Here is a 20,614-nt window from a genome sequence, read left to right on the forward strand (position 1 = left end):
GTATTCTATATCCCAAAGTACTGAAAGGAAAATGATTTTGATAAACTAACTCTTGGAAGCCAGAAGCTGAAGACCACATCTGAGATTATATTGAGATTGAGATTAACCACGATGTCATATCTGTTAAGATTGCCTGGGTCAAATGTGGCCAAAATGACCATAGGCAATTTATCTAATGTGGATAAGCATCTGTTTCTCTATAAAATGGAAATGAATAATAGTACCTGCCAATTAAATTATTAAAACACGTCAATTAGGTAAAGGCGTTGACTCTGTGCTTGCCTGAAATGCTTATCATTATTGTTATTTAGGGACTAAGAGATTTCACATTTCAAAAAAATGGTTTACTTTAACGTAACAGGCTGTATATTTTCATTATCACCCTCAGTTACAGAACAGGGAAACACTACTACAGGCAGTTCAAAACATAACCTCAATGGGTTATACTTAAGATATTTTTATGTGGCAAATTTGTCCAAGAGCACTAGATGGAGGCCTTTTCCTTTAAGGAAAACAAAATCTAAGGGTTCTTTACTACTTGTGCCTTCAGTCTCCTGGTTACAGATTTAGAAGTAAGCAATAAGGGTAATGTCACATCCTGGAGCACGGGAGGGTCAGACTCCTAAAATTTCTCAATTTTCAGCCAGACAAGTATGGTAGGGAAAGCACCTTTGCTTGACATGTGGAGTCTACCTCTGGCTCATTGGGACTTTCTCAAATAAATCTCTTTTTTCTGAGTTACACTTTGAGGTGTTCGGGTTAGATCATCTTTAAAATTCCTTTCAGCTCTAATATACCAAGATTTTAAACATTCAATATTTATTCTTGTATGAGCCTATTTTTTCTCAAGGTTTCCTGTTCTTCGAATTAAATATTCCTTAAGCCAATGGAAAAGATATGATGTCACTGGTTTTCAAAACTACTTGTTAAAAATGGCTTATTCAAAAACAAGTTCCAAAGTTTCATTTTGGAAAATAAGTATATTATGGAATATTGGAACTTGTTTTTGATTATAAAATATTGAGGAGTGTGTGTGAACTTGGATTAAATGCCATTTTTAAATCAGCAGGGAAAATATTAGAATAATACCTAAGATAGTATGAAACTTGTGATGACTCCCTAAGAGTCATTTAAAGCTATTTTAGTTTTTCCATGAAGTTAAAGCTATGCCTAGCTTTTTAAAAAAGTAACCAAATCTTTTTTCCAAATGCATTATTTTTAAGTGTCAGTTATTTTGAGTGTTTCAGAACAGATCATTACAAATGAAGTTATTCATACAAGCAACAGAACAATAACAGTATAGCAACCTGTTTGTCCAAGAGAGCGGATCAGGCCATACTCAAACATCTAATGCAATTAAGCCATTCATATGTGTTACAATATGTTACATTCCAAATAATTAGATAAATAGAACTAACATTTAAATAATAAAGAAGTCTCCAGAATAAATGTGGTTTAGGGTTTACTTATAAGCCAAAATATTCATTTGCCTGGCTTTCCTCTACTTAATTGTGTGAGATAAGGCAGAATAACTTCTTTTTTTGTAAATAGCCAGTAATTATATACAGTTTTTTCTTTTTAATAGAAATTAGTATTTCAGAAAGTTATTTGTTATCTCCTTTGAGATACCAAAAAGGGAGCAAAAAAGAGATTTACTAATTTACATATCAAGATTTGAAGAAATATCGTTTCCATACACCCCAAAACATTCAAAACTGGGATTTGTGTTTTGGAAAATGATCTCCATGATGGATGCAGTGCATATTCACAAAGTGAAGGCATTAGCAGGTGCTCAGGTTCAAGTGGGGAGAACTCCCTCCCTGCTCCCCACTGCAACAGAGGAGCAGGATGGCAGTGGTGGGGGCGAGGGATGGAGAGGGGGCTGCCAGGTAAGGAAGAAGCCCAGGTGACCAAGGAGGCCGTCTCTCCTTGGAATGGGAGGTTTGGTGACCCAGCAGTTTGGCGCCTGGCATCAACCACTTCTGAATCATGGAGGAGAGTGCTGTGAGACAACTCCGTGGCGCCATACACAAAGTGCAACCGCAGCAGCAGATGGCCTAAAATCTACACCCCAAGGAGCTTAGCACCAATGCAAGGCCTTTCTCTCATCTGTAAACTACCTGGCTAATTGTTTACCTCATCCAACTTCACCTTCAACAATTGCAGTTGAGTGATTCCAGTAAAGTTGGAGGATGAAAATACCAGAAGCTGCTGGGGCTCTGTCATTCTTATCCCATACGGTCCCGCTCTTAGGACTTCACAGTAACACACACACACACACACACACACACACACACACGCCTGTCCCCTCGGAATCCACTCAGGCATTCAGAGCAGAAAACAAGTAAAAAGTGAATGCAAAACAGACAGATTTATGCAGGTTATTGTCTGAAAGCGGTTTGATATTTAGAAAACACACACACACACACACACACACACACACACTTACACACTCTTTAGGATCCAGTTACAAGCGCTGCGTCATCCTCCAGATCACATGGTAATTGTTGCTATTTCAAGGATCAAGTGGCCTAAACCTCCCCTCCTCCCCCTACCCCCCCCTCCCTTCCTTTGGTACCATATAGCGTGGAAGAGGGACTCTGTGTGATGGAGTGAGACCCAGCTCTCAGATCCGGCACCGGCTGAGGTTTAGGAACTCGGCTCCCCGTGGGGTGGCGCACGCTCCTGTTCTCAGGGAGTGATAGGCAAGGGGACGGGGGAGGGGGTCTCAGGGGAGGTAGGGCAGCTCTAATTGGTTTCTCAATGAAAGATAATCACCTAGCCCCGGGAGAGGCTGGGGATTAGCACTCTGCCTCTCCTCTTCCTCGCTCTCAGCCTCCTCATCCACCTTCTCATCCTTCCCTCGGTGGGCGCTTTCAGTCCATTCAGCCGGAGCGCTCCGGCGGCGCTCGGGTCCTCGGCGCCCCGTCCGCTCACTCGCCGCGCGCTCGCCTCTCCCGCCCTCGCCCCGGCCGCCGCCGCCGCCGCAGCTGCTCGCCTGAGGAAAAGTTTCACCCAGGGGCTCGGGGACAAAATGAGCGAACTGGAGGAAGACTTTGCCAAGATTCTTCTGCTCAAGGAGGAGAGGATCAAAGAGTTAGAGAAGCGGCTGTCAGAGAAAGAGGAGGAAATCCAGGAGCTGAAGAGGAAGCTCCACAAATGCCAGTCAGTGCTGCCCGTGCCCTCGCCTCACATTGGCCCCCGGACCACCCGGGCGCAGGGCATCTCCGCTGAGCCGCAGACCTACAGGTCCTTCCACGACCTGCGACAGGCGTTCCGCAAGTTCACCAAGTCTGAAAGGTAGGCGTCTGGGCGCGGCCCCCGGGCAGAGCCGAGAGGCCACCGCCGTCCGCTGCCGTCTGAGGCCCGGGCGCCCTCGAGGGGCAGCGCTCCGGGCCGGGAGTTGGGGGTGGCCGGGGGCTGCAGGCTGCAGCCGCGGGGGCTGCCCAGCGCGGGGCGCCCACAGCTCGCGGCGGCGGCGCGGCGAGTGGGGGTGGCCGGGCGGCTCGGGAATGGGAAGTGTTTATTTTTATTTCTGTCCATCACGTGCTGTGCTTGTCTCTGTCGGGCTGGGAAAGGCTAGCTCCTCGGGGAGACGCGCCCCTGTGCCGTGGGGGTGGGGAGAAAGGCCGTGGAAAGTTTTTCTCGCGCCCGCTAACTTGGCCGCTCGGCACTCGGCGGCCGTAGCGCCGGCTTTTCTGCGCGCACCCCGGTGGGGGCGCCCACTCCGGGAACGAACACTGCCCACTCTCGGGCGGGCCTGGAGAACTTTCCAGAGGCGACCCCAAGACCCAGGCCGCGAGGCATGCTCAGTCCGACCACCCCAGCCTTCCGGGGAGAGGCGGCTGGCAGCCTGACAGGGTTGGGTTCAACTTGGGGACTGAACTTGCCCAGAGCCGGAGCTCGGCTAGGGCGGAGGGATGGGGAGAGGCACGAACGGGGCGTGAGGGCCGGAGCAGGGGGAGGCGGGAGTGGGGTTTGTCTCCACGAGAAGGAACTAGCCTAGGGTGTGTGGCGGGGGAGGGGGAGAAGAGAGAGGTCACGGGGTCACTTTCGAGGCAGCTGTGATGTCAGCGAAGAAACCCCACCTTCTGGATGTTCCTGTGCTCCCCTCGTTTCCTTTCCACAAGCGCCCCTCCTTAGGCTGCCCTGAGCTCAGGTGGCTCAGCGACCCAACACCTGAAGCAGGGTTGCAGTTAATGCTCACCTCTTGGGATGACCTGCTGCTCCGGGTTAAGCCTTCCTTCTGGGGCCGGCCCCGCCTCCCCCAACACCCACCCGGGTAGAAGCTGGGATGGGGAGGCAGGGAGGACAGTTTCTCCAGGCGCCTCCCAGGGAACTTTACAAGCGAAACCGTGCCGGTTCATAGTTGTGTGTGTGTGTGTGTGTAGCTCGCGCTCAGAGTGAGCGGAGGAGGCTGGGCAGAGCTTGGCCGCAACTAGGAAGCTTCTGCACTGCACTCGCCGCCTGCACCGGAGGGCTGATCGATTGGCTGCAGCATTAAAGCGCCTGTGGACATTAGGGGAGGAAGTGCAGACTCCAAAGCCCATTACTGGCTTTTAGTCTCTGGAAGTGCTTGGCCCAAAGTGCATTTCTCAGGATATTGAGTATTCCATTAGGCGTGCCTTCATGCCCGCCCACCTCTTACCCCTTCCCTCAGTTTAGATCACTTGCAGTCCGAGTTTGGGGCTCCCAAGGGACCCCTCAACTCTTTCTCCCACTTAGCTCTCTTATTTGAAGCCAGCTCTACTGAAGATTATGCTCATTCCTTTGTCGCCATCCAGACGGTGTCCAGGATTCTCAGAGTCCCGTAACTCTTCCTGATTCCCTCCCAGTGGGGACGGGGGCGAGGAGTCAAGGGAAACTTGGCAGGTGGTAGAAACTTTTAGAAGAGGACCTGGACTGAGTAGGAGGACAACCCCAGGAATCAGGGAGCAAGTTCCCTCCTTAGGGAATGTGGGTCCTTGTAGCAGCTGGTTCAGGGGACAGAGTAAATCAGTCCCAGAGACACTTCATTGTACACGTGCTACCTTTCGGCCCAAGCTGACCTAGAGTCGCTCTTGGACAGGGCAGTGGTATTGCTCCTTCCTTCTCGCAGGCCAAGACTGCAAACAGAGCTACCATTTGGCCTTGCCCTTGCTGGGGAAGCTGTTGCTGCCTCGCCTCAGCCGGGCTGCGCATTCCGGGCCGCTGCCCTGCCTGGCGCTCAGCAGCTGGAATCAATCTGCCCACCTCCTTAAGAAGCCACTTCATCAGCGGTCCCCGGCAGCTGCTGCCTCCCAGGGCTGCTGGGCTAGGGCTTTATCGCATTTTTGAAATTTCAGATCTCTGCCTGGGCTCTCCCTCCTCCTCCTCCCGCTCCCCAGGGGTCACAGCACCGTGCTGCAGTGGAGACATTTCACCAGGGTGTGGAGAGGACTAGAGGTAGACTCTCCTTCCTAGAGCGCACGCTCACTCAGGAGCTGCTTGTAGACCTGTTCTTATTTATTTATTTTTCTTTAAATGGACAAAGCACCTTCATGAGTGAGGCGAATTTTTTTGTGTACACTGGGGGGAAATGGCTGATCTTTCATGTGTACACATTTTCATTTTTCTGTCCCCGTTTCTTACCCTCCGTCTCAGTATTAGAGGTAGGCACATTCATCTTGGAGTGGAGTCAGGGCAAGTTCATGCTTGTTTCTCTAATGAACGGGAGAAGGTTTTGCTACTTCCTCTTCACCCTGATTTGTGCTGGGATGGAGGGTAAAGTTTTACCCTCTTAGCCCTTGGTTCCATACTTTCCCATGGAAGTGTGGAGTTTATTTTTGGTCAGCTGACTCATCAGAATTTAAAGAATTTTGACAGGTACAATCTACGGAGATGCCAACCCCAATGGAATTAGGTTGCTGTCATCCTGGCACTTAAAAGGGATGGTATTGGATAGGCCTTTTAGCCAAGAAAAAGACAGTTTGTAAAAGTATTTCTGGATATGATGTTTAGCAAATGAGATGGCTTTAAATTTAAAGTGTATTTTTCTGATTTTCAAATATTTGGATTTGGGGAGTAGATATTCCATCACCTCAGATGTCATTTGTTAAATGCAGTGCCACCTGATGGGCACACTGGGACTCAAAGATTAGACTGCTTTATTGCAAAGCTAATGTTTAATTGCAGTTGCTTTTGTGTTTGAGAAATAACTACTCATGCAGTTGCTTTTGTGTTTGAGCTTAATTAGGACATCTTGTTCTTATGCCAATAAGGAAATATAGTTTGAAAATGTAGAAATTGTACTTGATGCGAAGAATGAATAAAGTACTTTCACTATAGAACATGATTGCGATCTAAACATTCACATAATAGGTGACAAAAATATCTTAAGCTTTTATTGTAGTGGAAGGAAATGGGAGAATTCACTGACTATTGTAATCAAGTCAGTCCAATTAGCCAGATTTCCATGTGTCCACAGAGGGTATAATGCACAATCCCCATTAAGAATGATCTAAGTATCTAAGGAATGCTTAGATGAAAATTATACCAGGGAAAAGGAAGATCTAAGCTCTCAGCCTAAGTATCAAGTGTACAATACGCTGATCGTATTTAAAAAGAAAACATCCAACTTATTGCGTTCCTCATTTTCAGACCCCTTAAGAAATGCCCAGTTGGGATCAAGTGATTATCATTGAAAACTGCAGGCTGCTTTGGATGACAGTGATGATATTTTAATTTATATTTAAAATTCTTTCTGCCGAAGGAATCCAAATATTTCGCATAGATTTCTGTGAACACTTGATTCTCTTCCTACCTATGTTGTGCACCACTAATATTTATCCATTTCTCTTAGTTATTTTCCTTTTTTGCATATATGTAAATTCCTTATTTCGGCTGTGTGGTTAGCCAGTGTGTGCTCAGGAGGCTTTACACTTTTTTTAAAAAAAATTAGTTTAACCAAGGGCTAGAATTGATGTTAGTTTGTTCCAGGAATAACAGCCGAGTGTATTCCAGCGACTGTTGAGATATTTCTGTCATGAATCCCTTGATTCCTAAGGATGAAAACTTTGCCATTTGGAGCTTGAACGTCCTTTCAGTTCAACAAGGATACCTTGGGGTGGTTGCCCCAGAAAACTTATGTTTTGTATGTCTGATGCAACTCAGTTCTAATTTGACCTACAGACTACATTGAGGGATTTGGCCTAATTTGAATACAAGCAACTTCAGTGAGACAGAATATCCCAGCTGAATTCTGGGGCCTAGCATCAATGCAATGTTTTAAAATTACAGTAGCAATAATGAAGATAAAGTGTTTAACTCAGTGCCTCATTGTCCATTGTCAGTAGTCCTAAACGACACCGTGTCTCCATGTTTCAGGTGAGGAACCTGCTGCTCAAAGGCACTGAATTACTCAGAGTCTCATAGCTAAGAATTGTTGGAGGGGAATTGAAACTCAAACCTAATTTTTAAAGCCCAAGATGTAAATTGTTACATGATATGTATAATAAGTTCTGAATAGGATTGGTTCTTAGTAACTGGAAAATCCTCCCACCTGAAAGAAAGACGCTTGCCTTACATGATACTAGGACTGAAACCTCTTAGAGCTAGCACTGAGCTGACCTCATGCAAAAGTGATGGACAAACCTGTGTTTGTGGCACATACAGCCTGACTGTGCCCTGCAAGGCTGGGACGTCCTCTGGAACTGCCACTTTCCAGCCGTTCTTCCTGGTCTGACTTCTCTAGCTCTTGGTCATGATGAATAAGGCAGTTAGGAAGGATAACCTTCTGCCTTTTGCCTTGCTGGTCTCCCAGGCTAATCCCTTAGTCCCTAACCATTCCTACCATCATAATGAATTTATCTCTCTCTGATAATGTATGTTTACTTGTTTTGTCTTTCTGATTAACCTCATAATGTTTTAACAGGGGCTTGGGAGAGAGGATATTGGTTTAGTAGACACAGATGAGTAACATTTACAATGAGAATGTGAGGGGTGGACTAAGCAGTCTGATCTGATCTGAAAATCTCTTTGTACACTGCCACATGTGGTTTGAAGAAGACAGGCTCCGAGCGTAAGTGCTATGCACATATTTTCATTCTAGGTTGTGCAGAAGGTGGCTAAGGCTCTAGTTTCAGGGATGAGAAATATGAGCAAATCATCATGGAAGTGATTTTGAAAGAGGCTCAGATGTAAGACCAGAAAGATTTTGATTTCTTGATTTTGCCTTCATTATTAGAATCAGTAAATTGATGGTTTTGCCCCATCTTCAGTTTATGCTTGCTGTTCAGAAACCTTTGCCTTGTTAATAGTTTGGATTCTAAAATCATGCACGTTTTTCCAAATATGTGTAGCACATCTCGTATTTTATCTTTTTCCTAGGGCTTTGATTCCATGTTGTATTTGAATCATTCGTTCTCCTAGAGGTTGAAAGTTTACATTAAATGATGTGTACATGAGAAACTTGACACTCGTGAAGTTATTCTCAGCAGAAGTGAAATAAACAAAAAGGTGATTTTTTCCTCTTTCCTGCGCAAGGTCCTTGTTTCCTTGTGTTCTTGCAGGGCACTATGTAGGGGATGCTGAGAGTGCACTGAAACTTTTTTGTTAAGATTTGCAGGTGACTTCATTGTTGCTCTGTTTCTGAATAATTATTTTCATTTGCCATTGAGAATTTGCTTATCAGAGCTCAGGACCCTGTGTTATCTAGGTTTCTTGTAGCTCTTGGAAGTTACTGTGAGCGCTGAGATAAACCAGGGATAATGTATCCTGTTTCAGAAAAGTGAAAGCTCAGAAGTTTGGGAATTGTCAGAAAGGAGTGGTGACCTTGACTCTAGCTTTGTGTGTTGTGCTATTTGGTCCCTAAAAGGAAAGAAGAGGTTATAAAAGTTTTAAAGGGAAGAGAAAAAGATACGGACATGTGCATTTGTGTTTATAAAAGCACATATTATATATGCATATATACTTACAAACATAGGCACACATGCGCACGCATGTGCCAAACTGCCACTTTGCTTTATGATTTACACTTAGAATAGTTACTTTTACAAAATCTCTCTGGGTTGGCCCAAATCAGTTTCATATAAAAAGGAGGTTTTCCTTTATGGGATTGTTATTCAATTATAGAACACGGGGTCTTACAGTTCGTCAAATGATTATATTTGGTGCATAACCTAGTACTGTCCCGCAGAAAAAGATAATAGCATCACTGTGTGGAAGCACTGTATCCTGCTTTTCCACCTCTTTTATTTTGTTCCTGGGTACGCCTGTGCTATGCATCGCTATTCTGGGTTCCTCTCTGTGTTTTTGTCTCATAGCTTCACATCAGTAAGCCCCACCAGATCTACTTCATTTATGAAAATCATAGTTCTGACTCAACTTAGTACTCTCACTTCCTAAAATCTTTCACGTCCTCAGATACATATGTATATATACATATATATACATATATATAATTATAATTTCTTAAAGTTAAAAAACAATTTTATGAACTGCTCATACTGAAAAACATGATGCTTTATTTACATAGTTTACATATCCAGAAAATATGTATTTTAAAAAGAGATCTGTTTTACTTAATAAGGAGTGAGAGTAGGTCCATCTCTTGTTTGATTTTTGTTGTCCTTAAGAGATTAGTTTTAAGAAATGTTTTCTGCACTATTCATTATTAGTGGATCACAGATATTATGTTGTTTTAGAAAACAAGTTGTTTTTCTATGTAATAGAAACCCCTAGTACATTGTAAAATGGGGTGATAAAATGTAATTAGTATAGTGTATATTGAGCAGAAAGCTTTGAGATATTATTCATAATTTCTCCTGCCTCATGTGCAATCTGTAAATTTAGCCTTTATAAAGTGCATTTTAATGATACATATTCTTGGAAATGAGTTTTGAGCAGTTACTGTTCTTACTGAGCTAGTTAATTTGGATGGATATTGTGCATTGATAGCACCTTAGTGTGCAAAGTCAATAACACGAACGTGCTAACTTCCAGTTTTTATTAAGGTCAAATCCAGTAAGATGCCACCCATAATTATCTTGCTAGTAGTTTGACTTTATTTGTGAAACATTGTGCAACTACACTTCTTCCATTACTCTCTTGATTACACTTGTTGCTATTCAGACTGCTGCTTGGTTTTGGTCTAATTTAGTCTGTGCTCTAAATGTGTTTTAAGTCCTCAGATGTGTGTTTATTTCAGGATTCTGACCTTAAATGATACAAAAATGCTATTGTAAAACCGGTAAGTTTCTTCAAAATACCTGTTTATTCATCCCTGGAAATATTCATGGGTCTGTTCATTCAGATAACATGACGATGCTATTATCATCTATAGAAAATCTAAAGGTTTTGGGTAAATTTTAATACTTTTCATAATGCCTCTTAATGCTCACTATGGGTACATAATGCAAGTTTCATGTATTACACAATCACCAATGGACATGGCTACGTGTACTGAAACTTCTCAAAATAGGAAATTCTTTTATATCTTAGCTTGCAAACCTATGGGTCGAAACCAGATCTGTTTACAGTAAAAATTCCAACCAAATACAGCTCTCAGCTTACTACATTTCCCTTTCCCCACACGCTACATTTTGGAGAAAAGGTAAGAACAGAACATACCTACAATATATTCTAATAATAATAATAGACAATTCTTGAGCCTGCTGGAGGTTAAAACTAGCTCCAGCTCATACTCAGCTTGGTCTCAGAGAATAGGATCACTGCAGAACATTGTCTGAAATCCTGTCCCACTCCAAAGTATTTCAGCTGTGGTGTCGGGAAGCTGATGAGTTATAAGGTTAAAACAAGTAAATATTGGTGTAGAAATCAAAATGTGTGAGTTGTTTGTTTCTTAGTGCATTCACAGGCAGCTCCCTGGGGAGAGCCCTTTGCTTGCATTCCCAGTGGGTTTCTGAACTGCGAGGATTACAAATACATGGCAGGAACTTGTACAGTTCACAGACGGTCTCGTCTTTTCATGAGAGTGTGTGGTACATGGGAATGCAGTCCATCTTGTGAGTCATGGCTTGAGAACCTCTGCTGTGAACTACAGTTGAAGAAAATCAGAAGCTTGGCTTTGTGACACTTAAAACTACTGATTGGCACAGTAAGGGTTGTTGGATTATTCCTTCATATCCTAATGGCACAAGGGCTGCTTCCAGGTGGTACACAAGTGGATTTGTTTTATATTATTAGTTAGACATTATAATAAGTGTTGGAAGAAGACATGAAATGATCACATCAAACCCAGGATGTGTACTTACACTACTTAGAGAAGTGTAAGCTTTAGGGGTTCATAAATTTTTAACAAAGAAGCACAGAAACACAGATGGTTCATATGATAAATGTGGGCACATGGAGAGGGTGGTGGAAAGATTGCTGTCAAGTAGTTTTCAACGAGAAGTGGACAGATTGTTTTCTGGCTAGTTTTATTGCTCACCTTGGCTCTGCTTGAGGGGATTCTGGTCAGGTGGGTTATCTTGCTAGTCATTTGGGTATGATTTCTTGCATGGCCGTTAACGTTGGAGGGAAGGCATGGAGTCACATGGGAGTTCTGGCTTTTGTAAAATTATGTTTGCTTTGATATCAGCTGATTTCATGAGTTATATGAATAATTCATCATAAAAACACTTGATTTCTGCTCAGACTTATAAATCAGTGTGCCATGCAACAGCAGACCATAAAGCTGAAAAGCACAGCACAGAAATAAGCAAGGGAACTGAGTGAGAGACCCCACCTGCAGCCAGTCGGGGATTCCTGGACCAGACTTTGGGCTCAGACTTCTGGTCTCCTGCCTCCTCCTTCAGGCTCCATCTTGGTCCCCAAGAGTAGACTCCAGTGGCTGTAAGGGCTGTCCTGTTGTGTGGCATTTCATATCCAGAAAGACATGATGTTTTATGGTTGCTGCTGCTTAAAGTTAGGAGAAGTTTATAAGAAAAAAATCTGTGATAAAATGCAAATTTATTTCCCTTTAATCTGGATTCCTTTTCCTTGTAGGAAACTAGATTAATCTAAATCATAGCAGTGAGTTTTAACACATTTTATTGTCTCAAGGTATTACATACATTTTGTTCAATAAATATATATGTTTTTTAAATATCAGAAATATAAAAATAATGGTTTTGTGGATAAAAGAAAATATGAAAAAGGAGGGAATGTATTAAGTGTGGGATGAGGAATTTGCAAAAAAAAATTTCATTCTAGAGAGCAGTGCATGTAATTTCCTCAAAAAGTGAGTCCTTAAGGTTTGATTATATATACTTACTAAAGTAGGAAAAATAAACGGTGGATGAAGAGTGTGAATTGGAGAAAAAGAGAAATTTTAACAATTACCACAAGATGGCAGCAGCAGACCAATGCTTAACAACATGTACTCCACTACTAGTGTGAAATGGCCTTTAGTTGAATTTAAGTTATATCCTCACACAACTGTCTTTACACCAGGATTTCAGTGTTTGCAAAGAACATAATGGAATACATGTTGTGTCATATCTTTCCCATTAGTAGTGATTTTGGGAAAATAAAGTGTTCTTGCCCAGTGTCTACATGAAAAGAACTAAACAGCATACTTCACATGAAGAAGTCTTTGAACACTGATAGCAGTGCTAAGGGGAATTCCTATAACCCCTTTGAGGGAGCCTCTGGACTCTGATTTAGCTGAAAGATGACAAAAAAAAAAAAAACCCTGAGAAAGTTAATACAAAAACTATGTATGAGAGCAAATGATAAACAGAGTGGCTCCACTTCCTTTCCCTGCCTCTCCCCACCTCCAAAAAGATTCACGGAAGTGAGCAGTTGCATGAACGTCACTGCTTGGAGCTCTCCTGTCCCTTGCCGTGGTGTCTGCTTCTGGTCCTGGCTCCCCAGCTTCCGTGGAGCCTCGTGGTAAAACATGCCCTGGAGGCAGCAGATGGTGGCTCCTGTGCTTGGTTCCCTGTCAGCCTCAAGGAGACCCGGCGGGAGTCCCTGGCTGTTGGTTTTGGCCTGATCTAGTTCCAGCAGTTGCTGGCATTTGTGGAGTGAACCACATGAAGGATTTCTGCCTGCCACTCCCTCTGCCTTTCAAAAACATAAAAATACACAGACATGAAAAAGAAAACACAAAACTGAAAGAAATGTATTATAGGAAAAAAATATGTCAGCCACGAAGTGATTGATCTACTTGCTAAATCTATAATGTTTGAGTATAATTAGATAAATCTTAGTATGGCTTCTTGCAGTCTGAGATCCTTATTAGCAAAAAAAAAAAAAAAAAACACGCATGTCATTAATGTCAGCCTAGACATACAGCTAAGTATTTTCAAGAGAAAAGTAAAGTGTTTTATGAGGTGCCCTAAATATAAACTGCCTCCCAACAATTTTAGGGTTAAAAAAAAAGCTAGTCTAGTCAGGCCTGCCATGAGGGAATGAGTTGTGAGTCATGTCTAATGGACTGGAAGCTTCTGAATCAATATTCCCTTGGAAAGTGCCATTCAGCCTTCCTGTAAACGCCTGCTTCATTCAGTCTGTGACCCCTGTCATGGGAAGCCTCCAGGGGCCCCGACTTGGAGTTTCACTGCTGGTATCCTTTGCGATTTAACACTGAGGAGAAGTGGGCTTATTTTGGCGTGTCCCAGTAACCAGGGGTCAATGGCAAAGGGAAGTTGTACTACGGTTAAAGAAAAGCCAATTTTGAATTAATGTCATTACTTAGCTTCTTTCATTGGTGTCTGTGCTCAAATATGTTAGGCTGTACTTAACTAGGCAAGCAGGGAAGATTCGAAACAGTGCACATCTTGATACCTTGTTAACCATAAATGGTCTTAATAAAAAGCATTGAAGCTGTCAATATGTAAAAATGTTCCTTGGAACAGTATATTCTTCCTAGTTGAGGAAAAAAATGTTTTATATAGTCTATTACTGTCCATGAGAATCAAGGATAGATAAGACATAGGGTATGTTTCCTGATGTCTGCAGGGCCAAAAAAGAAAATCTAGTCTTTATTATAAGGCAAAGCAAGTGAGAAGAGTAATACCTTTTGTTTTCTTTGATCTTTCTGGTTTGTTATCTAGGCAAGACAAATTCCTGAAGTAGAGCAGAGTTGAAAGCATGCTGCCTTGAAACTGTCTGGTTATCTAGCCTCCCCATCCGGCTCAGGGGATTGTAAGGGCTGTCAGCAGAAGATGCGATAGGCTGTGGACTCTCTGGGCTTTCTGATATTAGAGCAATCATGAAAGAGAGAGGGGCGGGCTGTTTTGTATCTTCCTTACTTACTGACCATGTTAAAAATGATGGCATGCTTTTTGTTGTTGTTTGTGTGTGTGTGTGTGTGTGTGTGTGTGTGTTTTGATAGGACTGGAGAGAGGGATTCTTTTTTATTATTATTATTTTTAAGCAGAGCTGTAGGGGATGAGGAAGAGTTGGTGGGGCTGGGAAGGAGGAGTCAGTGAACCAGAACTAGGTAATCAGAGAAAGAGATAATGTGTCTGTGGGTTCACTCTCCAAATGACCCCAACAGTCAGGAAACGGGAACCCCACCCTGGTCTCCAGCTTAAGTATCAGAGTTCTAAGTAGTGCCTCTCTTGCCTTCCTGGGCACATTAGCAGGGACCTGGATCGAAGCAGAATACCCTAGACTCAAATCAGCATTCCCACATGGAGTGCTGGTGTGGCGAGTGGTGCTTAGCGTGCCGTGACACAGCATGACCTCTTAGTTGTTTTATGTACAAAGCACATTTTGTGCATCTGGTTTGACTTTTTAAAAATATAAGTTGAATTAATCTTCTGAATTCCAATTATGTAATCTTGAATGTAAGAGAAAAATTGTTTGCATATATTGCTCTTATAAAATGACAAACCCTTTCTTTAAGAATTACAATGGTCTGTTTTTCTTTTCATCAAAATGCATTTTTTTGTTAGCTTAAGGATGCTGAGGAACTTTGCTCCCGCTTGGGAAATAACAAATTCCAAGTCTCTCAGCTACATATTTTTTTAAAGGCTGGTAGGAAGATTTGGACATATATGGTGTTGAAATCACTCCATGAAGCTTGCTTTTTATAGGACAGCTATCTCCATTACAACTTTTCCTTGTTTTTCTTTTCTTTTTTTTAATGTTGTTATTGTCGTCTTTGGTTAGTGTAATAATCTTACGCAATATTTACTGAAAGCTGGGAAACATTTATTAAGGCCAGAATACAATCATGTCAAAGATCATCATGAGATTGAAGTTAGAAAATGTGAAACTTTTTGTGGGAGGAGGGTCTCCTTGGGAAGGTTAACCCAGTCCCACAGAGGAAAACCTGAGAATACGTGATGACATTTCAAAGAATGGCCTTGGGAGCTACAGAGAAGTTGACTTCTGGCTCTTCTTTCCCACACTGTTCATTCTAAACATATTACTTTATGTCTGCGTTCTGCTTCTATGTCTATGAAATGGGATATTGATATTTAGTCTCTATAGGAGTTTGAATATAAGGAATACTCCCCACATCTGTTTATGAATTAATGAAAAGTAATGAGTATGAGGGGATACATGAAAGGGCTAGTAACTATAACAATGGTTGTTTTAAAAAAGAAATCAGAAGTTCCCCCAAAATTAATTCTGATATCAGCATGTTATGGAACTTCTCTCCTAGAAAAGATTTTAAGAGATAGTCTTGTTCATCCTCTTGATTTAAAAAACAAACACAATGACAAACCAAATAAAGTGACAAACAAAAAAAAATTCACAATTAAAGGGGGATTGTGATTTCCAGTGACATGGAACTAACTAGTGATTCCTTGAGATTAATCCCAGGTTTCTTTTGTCATCCCAGCCCTCCTTGAGACAGACTAGATAAGTCTACCTTGACCAACCTAAGCTATGAGTGCAATAAGGATAATCAAGGACTAAGAAAATTATTGATCTATATTTTAATTTGTTTGAAAGGCAAGATGAGTAAAATGGGAAGAGATAGGGATATCTTATCTGCTCTTTATTCCCCAAATGCTCAGAACAACTGGTACAAGCCAGGCGTTTGGAATTCAATTCTGGTCTGCCATATGGGTGACAGAACCCCAGTTACTGGAAACAACATGTACTGCTTCCTGGCATGCACATGAGGCAGAAGCTGGAGTTGGGAGCTGAGCCTGACCTGAAGTCCAGGCCCTCTGATGTGAAATGGGGCCTCCCAGGTTATATTTTACAGTTATACCAACCACCTGCCCGATATACACACTTGTAAATTGGAAATAAGATGATTAGATGTTGTTGCCATGTTTTAATTAATTCTAAAATGGGCAATATGTGATCTGGCCTGGCAGAGCCAAGGACCAACATGTGTCGCTACTCAGGTTGCCATGCTAGGCAACTCTAGAAGATGGCGTTTCTTGGAAGAGTTTCTGGAAGGTCTTGCATTTAACTGCAATGAATTGCGCATATGGGGTAGTGCTCAGCCACCATGTCAAGTTCAGAAAAGACATACGTTGGAGACACTGGAAGGGCTGTTCTTGGCCATCTACATGGCCAAGAATCTCTGATCCTTGTCCTGTTGTGAGGCTAGGTGCTGTGTTTCCCAGAAGCTCTTCCTCTCTGCCATCTCAATGTTCGTAAAATCATGAAAGCACACATTTTCTTATCTGGTAGAGTTGAGAACGCAGAGGCATGAGGTGGATTCTGACTGTAGATCTTCTCACAGTGCACTGGACTTGTGTCTCTAAGTCTGAAGGTAGGGGAGGGTGCTTTCCCTGTGTGTGCCCAGTTCTCTGAGCCCCCATCAAGTTCGTATCTGTGCATTCCCAGCGTCTGTCTCCGACTTGATTTGTTGTATTCAGCCTGTTAACGTGGCCAAATATTATTTTGGGCTTTCTCTCAATACTATCTGATCTGTCAGTCAGCCAGCTAATATATGGAAAATGCAAAAGCTGTTTTGGCAATACAGGATCATGTTCCATCCTTACTAGTTTGGCGATGTGATGAAAAAAATATAGCAGATGATCAGTTTCTTCTATGATTGAAAGCCTCACCATGATATTGAAAGGATTAAATACACTCACACTTGCTTAGTTTAGTTCCTTGCAGAGTATAGTCATTCAATAAACACTCTCATTTTATTGCTTATTGGCTCTGATTTTCACCCAACAGACAAAGACATTTTACCCTGAAATGGGCCCGTGTATATTTGTCTCATATTTCTAACCCATGCTTGTGTCTATTTCTGCTCACTGAAATAACTCTACCCCTATTTTTGCTTATTTCTTGAATCATAGATGGTATGATAGGCCACATTTAGGATGTATTCAAGCCATATTTGGGACATCTTCTGTTTTACTCTTGATGTCATCGTAGTTTTCTTTCTGCACATTTCTCATCCTTCTCTCTCACCCCGTCTATGAGACACTGTAAATCTAGAAGAAAATAATGGCATGTTATGAAAAGGGGTAGATTTAGCTGTGTTGGGAGCTCCTCTGAAGCCATCTGCTCTCTATGCTGGATAATCTCAGAACTGTCTGGGGATGCAGGCTGTGATTCAGCAGGTGTGGGGAAGGCCAGAGTATCTGCCTTTGCATTGATCTCTCAGATTCCGCTGATGCTGCTGGTCCCGTGAAGACCAACAGTAGCAAATGGTTAACCATACATTTCTTTGGTTCCTTCCTTTTTCCTTCTCCACCATCCTCCTTTATTGTTGTTCAAGTTAGTTTCTAAGCAATGTGCCATCAAAGACAAAAATGCAAGCTAGTGACCCATTAACCTGGAGTACATTGCAAGATGAACAAAACTTAGAGGAAGCGTTCTGGTATTCTTTTGTAGATCATAAACACATGTAGCTCAACAGTATATGGGCTAAGGGTAAGGACTGTGGAATCAGAAAGGCCTGTGTTTCAATGTTGTAATGTCTTAGTCATGTTCCTTTAACCACTTTGAACTTCTCTTTCTGGTCTGTAAATTGGGGTGGTGTGGTTAGAAGGCAGGCTTTAAGTGATGACAAAGCCAGTGACCTGTCCTAAGCACACAATGACAAGCATTGATTTGGAGTCTTAATACCAGTGTTTTAAATGATTTTTTCCTAAATTAAAAATGTGATTCAGAAAGAATTTTGATTGTGATGAAGTGGGAGAGTAAGACATCATCAAGATCATGCTGTGTGAGGTGCTTTATCATCATGCTGGCTTTAGACAGAAATGCTCTGTACAAATGAGGAGACGCAGACCAACAGGTGAAGTAACTGACTTAAAGTCTTGTTGCATTAGCCAGGGTATTTGGTGGTAGCACTGTAACCATGGTATACATGATAATTTGCGATAGGTGTCTAAGGAGAAGTGGAAGGAAGCTAGTTGTGAAGATGCTCAACTATCCACACACCCAGTAGCTCTCACAGTGTAGTGTATGTAATAAGACCTTGGAGGTTTGTTACTGGGAATTCCTGGGCTGCATCTTCAATGATTCTAACTTAATGGACTTAGGAAGTTTGCTATCAAGAAATTGGCCAGACTGCCTTAGGTAGGTGAACACTATAAGGAATCTAATTACATACATAGCTTACTATTACCTAGTACCATCAACTTAGTGGTTGAAACTATAGCAAATTACTCTCTGGTAATTTTGGGACTAGAAGTTGGAATTCTAGGAATCAGCAGGGCACATTATCTTTGATGACTTTAGGGATGATCTTCTGTTGCCACTTGCAGCTTCAAGTGGTGACTAATGGTCTTTGGTGTTCGGTGACATGTACTCACATCATTCTTGTTTCTGCTTTCAGTTTCATATGGCTGTCTTTCTTCTATACAGATCTGTGTCTAAATTTTCCTTTTGTAAGAATCTACTTTAATAGCCTACTTTAATATGATGTTACCTTGACTATAAGGATTGAAGTTCACCTAAATAAAGTCATGGGTACAGATTTCACCTATACATGAGTTTTGGGGTGCTCAGTATATCATACCACCTGAATTTATCTTTCTTCAAGCCTGAAGTATAGATCTGTGACTTCTGAACTCTCCTGAGTCCCTTGGGGAAAAGGTTTTGGCTGAGATGATGCAGGAGAAGGGCATACATGAGCCATCAGAAATGTGAAGTTTAAGGGGAAGCTTTTTCACCTGCAGTTTCTGTAACTCTCCCCTCGTACTCCTTGCTTGTTTTTCAGAGGCTATGCTGTTGATTGATAGTCTTTGGTTCAGATGAAAGTATTAGTCTCTAGTGGTTCCATGAAATGTCACAGATCTCTGGTGGTTTATGGTTCTCTTGTTTTCATGGCTTGAGTTTTGTAAAGATTTACAGGAGAGAAAATTGGGATTGAGAAGAGAGACAACCAGTGATTTTCCTTTCTGTAGACTGTAGTTTTCTTACCTGTAATTTTAGGAGAAAAGAAAGTTTTATGCTATAATTTCAACAGTTTACTTCCCTATGATTTTGGTAAATTGTTTCCATAGGGTTATTAGGAATAAGAGGAATAAACTTCAGATAGACTTATTAGGATGAAGGCAGGTTTTCTTTGGCATATTTATTTGAGCACTGTTAACATACAATTTAATTTGGAAAAACTCCGTGTGCTCTCATCCATTGCAGTTACACACTTTGCAACAGTAGATTTATAGTTAAATCTATTTTAACATTTTATGTTTTTAAAAGCATAACTTAACTAGTTTTCTCATATCCCTTCAAACTAAATGCACATAGAGCGTTGAAAAACTAACTGGAAAGTTTTTGTTAGTGTAGCCTATTATAGAGATGTGAGAATTGTTATTCTATTATACCACTGAGAATTTAAGCCTTCTGTTAAGCAATTAATAAAACTTGGACAGCCTAAACTAGCTACACAGTTTTCTTGGTGATTTACTTTTATTTTTAAAAATTTAAAAGTCTGAATAAAAAATTTGTGATGATATGAGTATTGTTTTCAGACTCTCAAACACTCATGTAAGTTGCTTCAAAAAAAAGCATTTCTGGGAATTGTTTTGGGCATGATGACAATGTAAAATATTTAAGAATATATTGGTTCATTGTGGACTCACTAGACCTTTTAAGAAAGAAAGATCTGTCAGAACACTCATGCTACACAACAAAAGTATTTTTCTTCATTCTCTTCAAGGATGTATCATTCTTTGATTTATTTTCTTTTTTCCCACTTTAAGGTTTTTCTGGAAAGTTTGTCTTCACATTGCTGTAAAGATCTTGGGAATAATTCAGATGCCTATTCCACTTTGTAGAATCTTTTTTTTTAATTATCAAAAATGTGCAAATGCTTCAATACAGGGAGGCGAGATCCACAAAGGGTAGCTATCCTGGGAAGGGTGATTGACCCCTGACACATGGAATTTTCCAGTACCAGCTTTTGTGTATGCTGTATGAAGATAGTTTAAAAGCTGGCTGTGGAATTTCTTAGAGGAAATTTTAAAAAAAGTGAATTCTATTACCCAACGTAAGGTATCAGCTCTGTATGAAGCATCTTTACCGATTATTTGAGGATGTCAATAATATTAAATTTTCATAGGCAGAACACTGTGAGGGTTTGTTACTGTGTTAGAAAATGAAACAAGATTCCAAAAGGCTGTGATGAGCAATAGAACTTGTTGACAATTTTGTTTTCCTTTTCATAAAAGAAATTTTGTAATATTCCCTGGCTGTCCTGAGATGAATTCCATAGATGGTATAACCCCTGCACTCATGCATACACATGTGTATGTATGCATGT

General features: G+C 41.6%; 1 protein-coding gene across 1 annotated transcript in view; it reads left to right on the plus strand.

Moving 5' to 3' along the window:
* The first annotated feature begins 2,743 nt into the window (after positions 1–2,743).
* Positions 2,744–20,614, plus strand: part of PRKG1 (protein kinase cGMP-dependent 1) — a 1,159,635-nt gene continuing 1,141,764 nt past the window's right edge. The window contains exon 1 of the mRNA XM_004583389.2: positions 2,744–3,300. Within this exon, the coding sequence (XP_004583446.2) occupies positions 3,035–3,300 (266 nt within the window). The 5' untranslated portion in view covers positions 2,744–3,034. The remainder of the gene's footprint in view (positions 3,301–20,614) is intronic.

The sequence above is a fragment of the Ochotona princeps genome, chromosome 13, assembly GCF_030435755.1.
Source record: "Ochotona princeps isolate mOchPri1 chromosome 13, mOchPri1.hap1, whole genome shotgun sequence".
Taxonomy (NCBI): Eukaryota; Metazoa; Chordata; class Mammalia; order Lagomorpha; family Ochotonidae; genus Ochotona; species Ochotona princeps.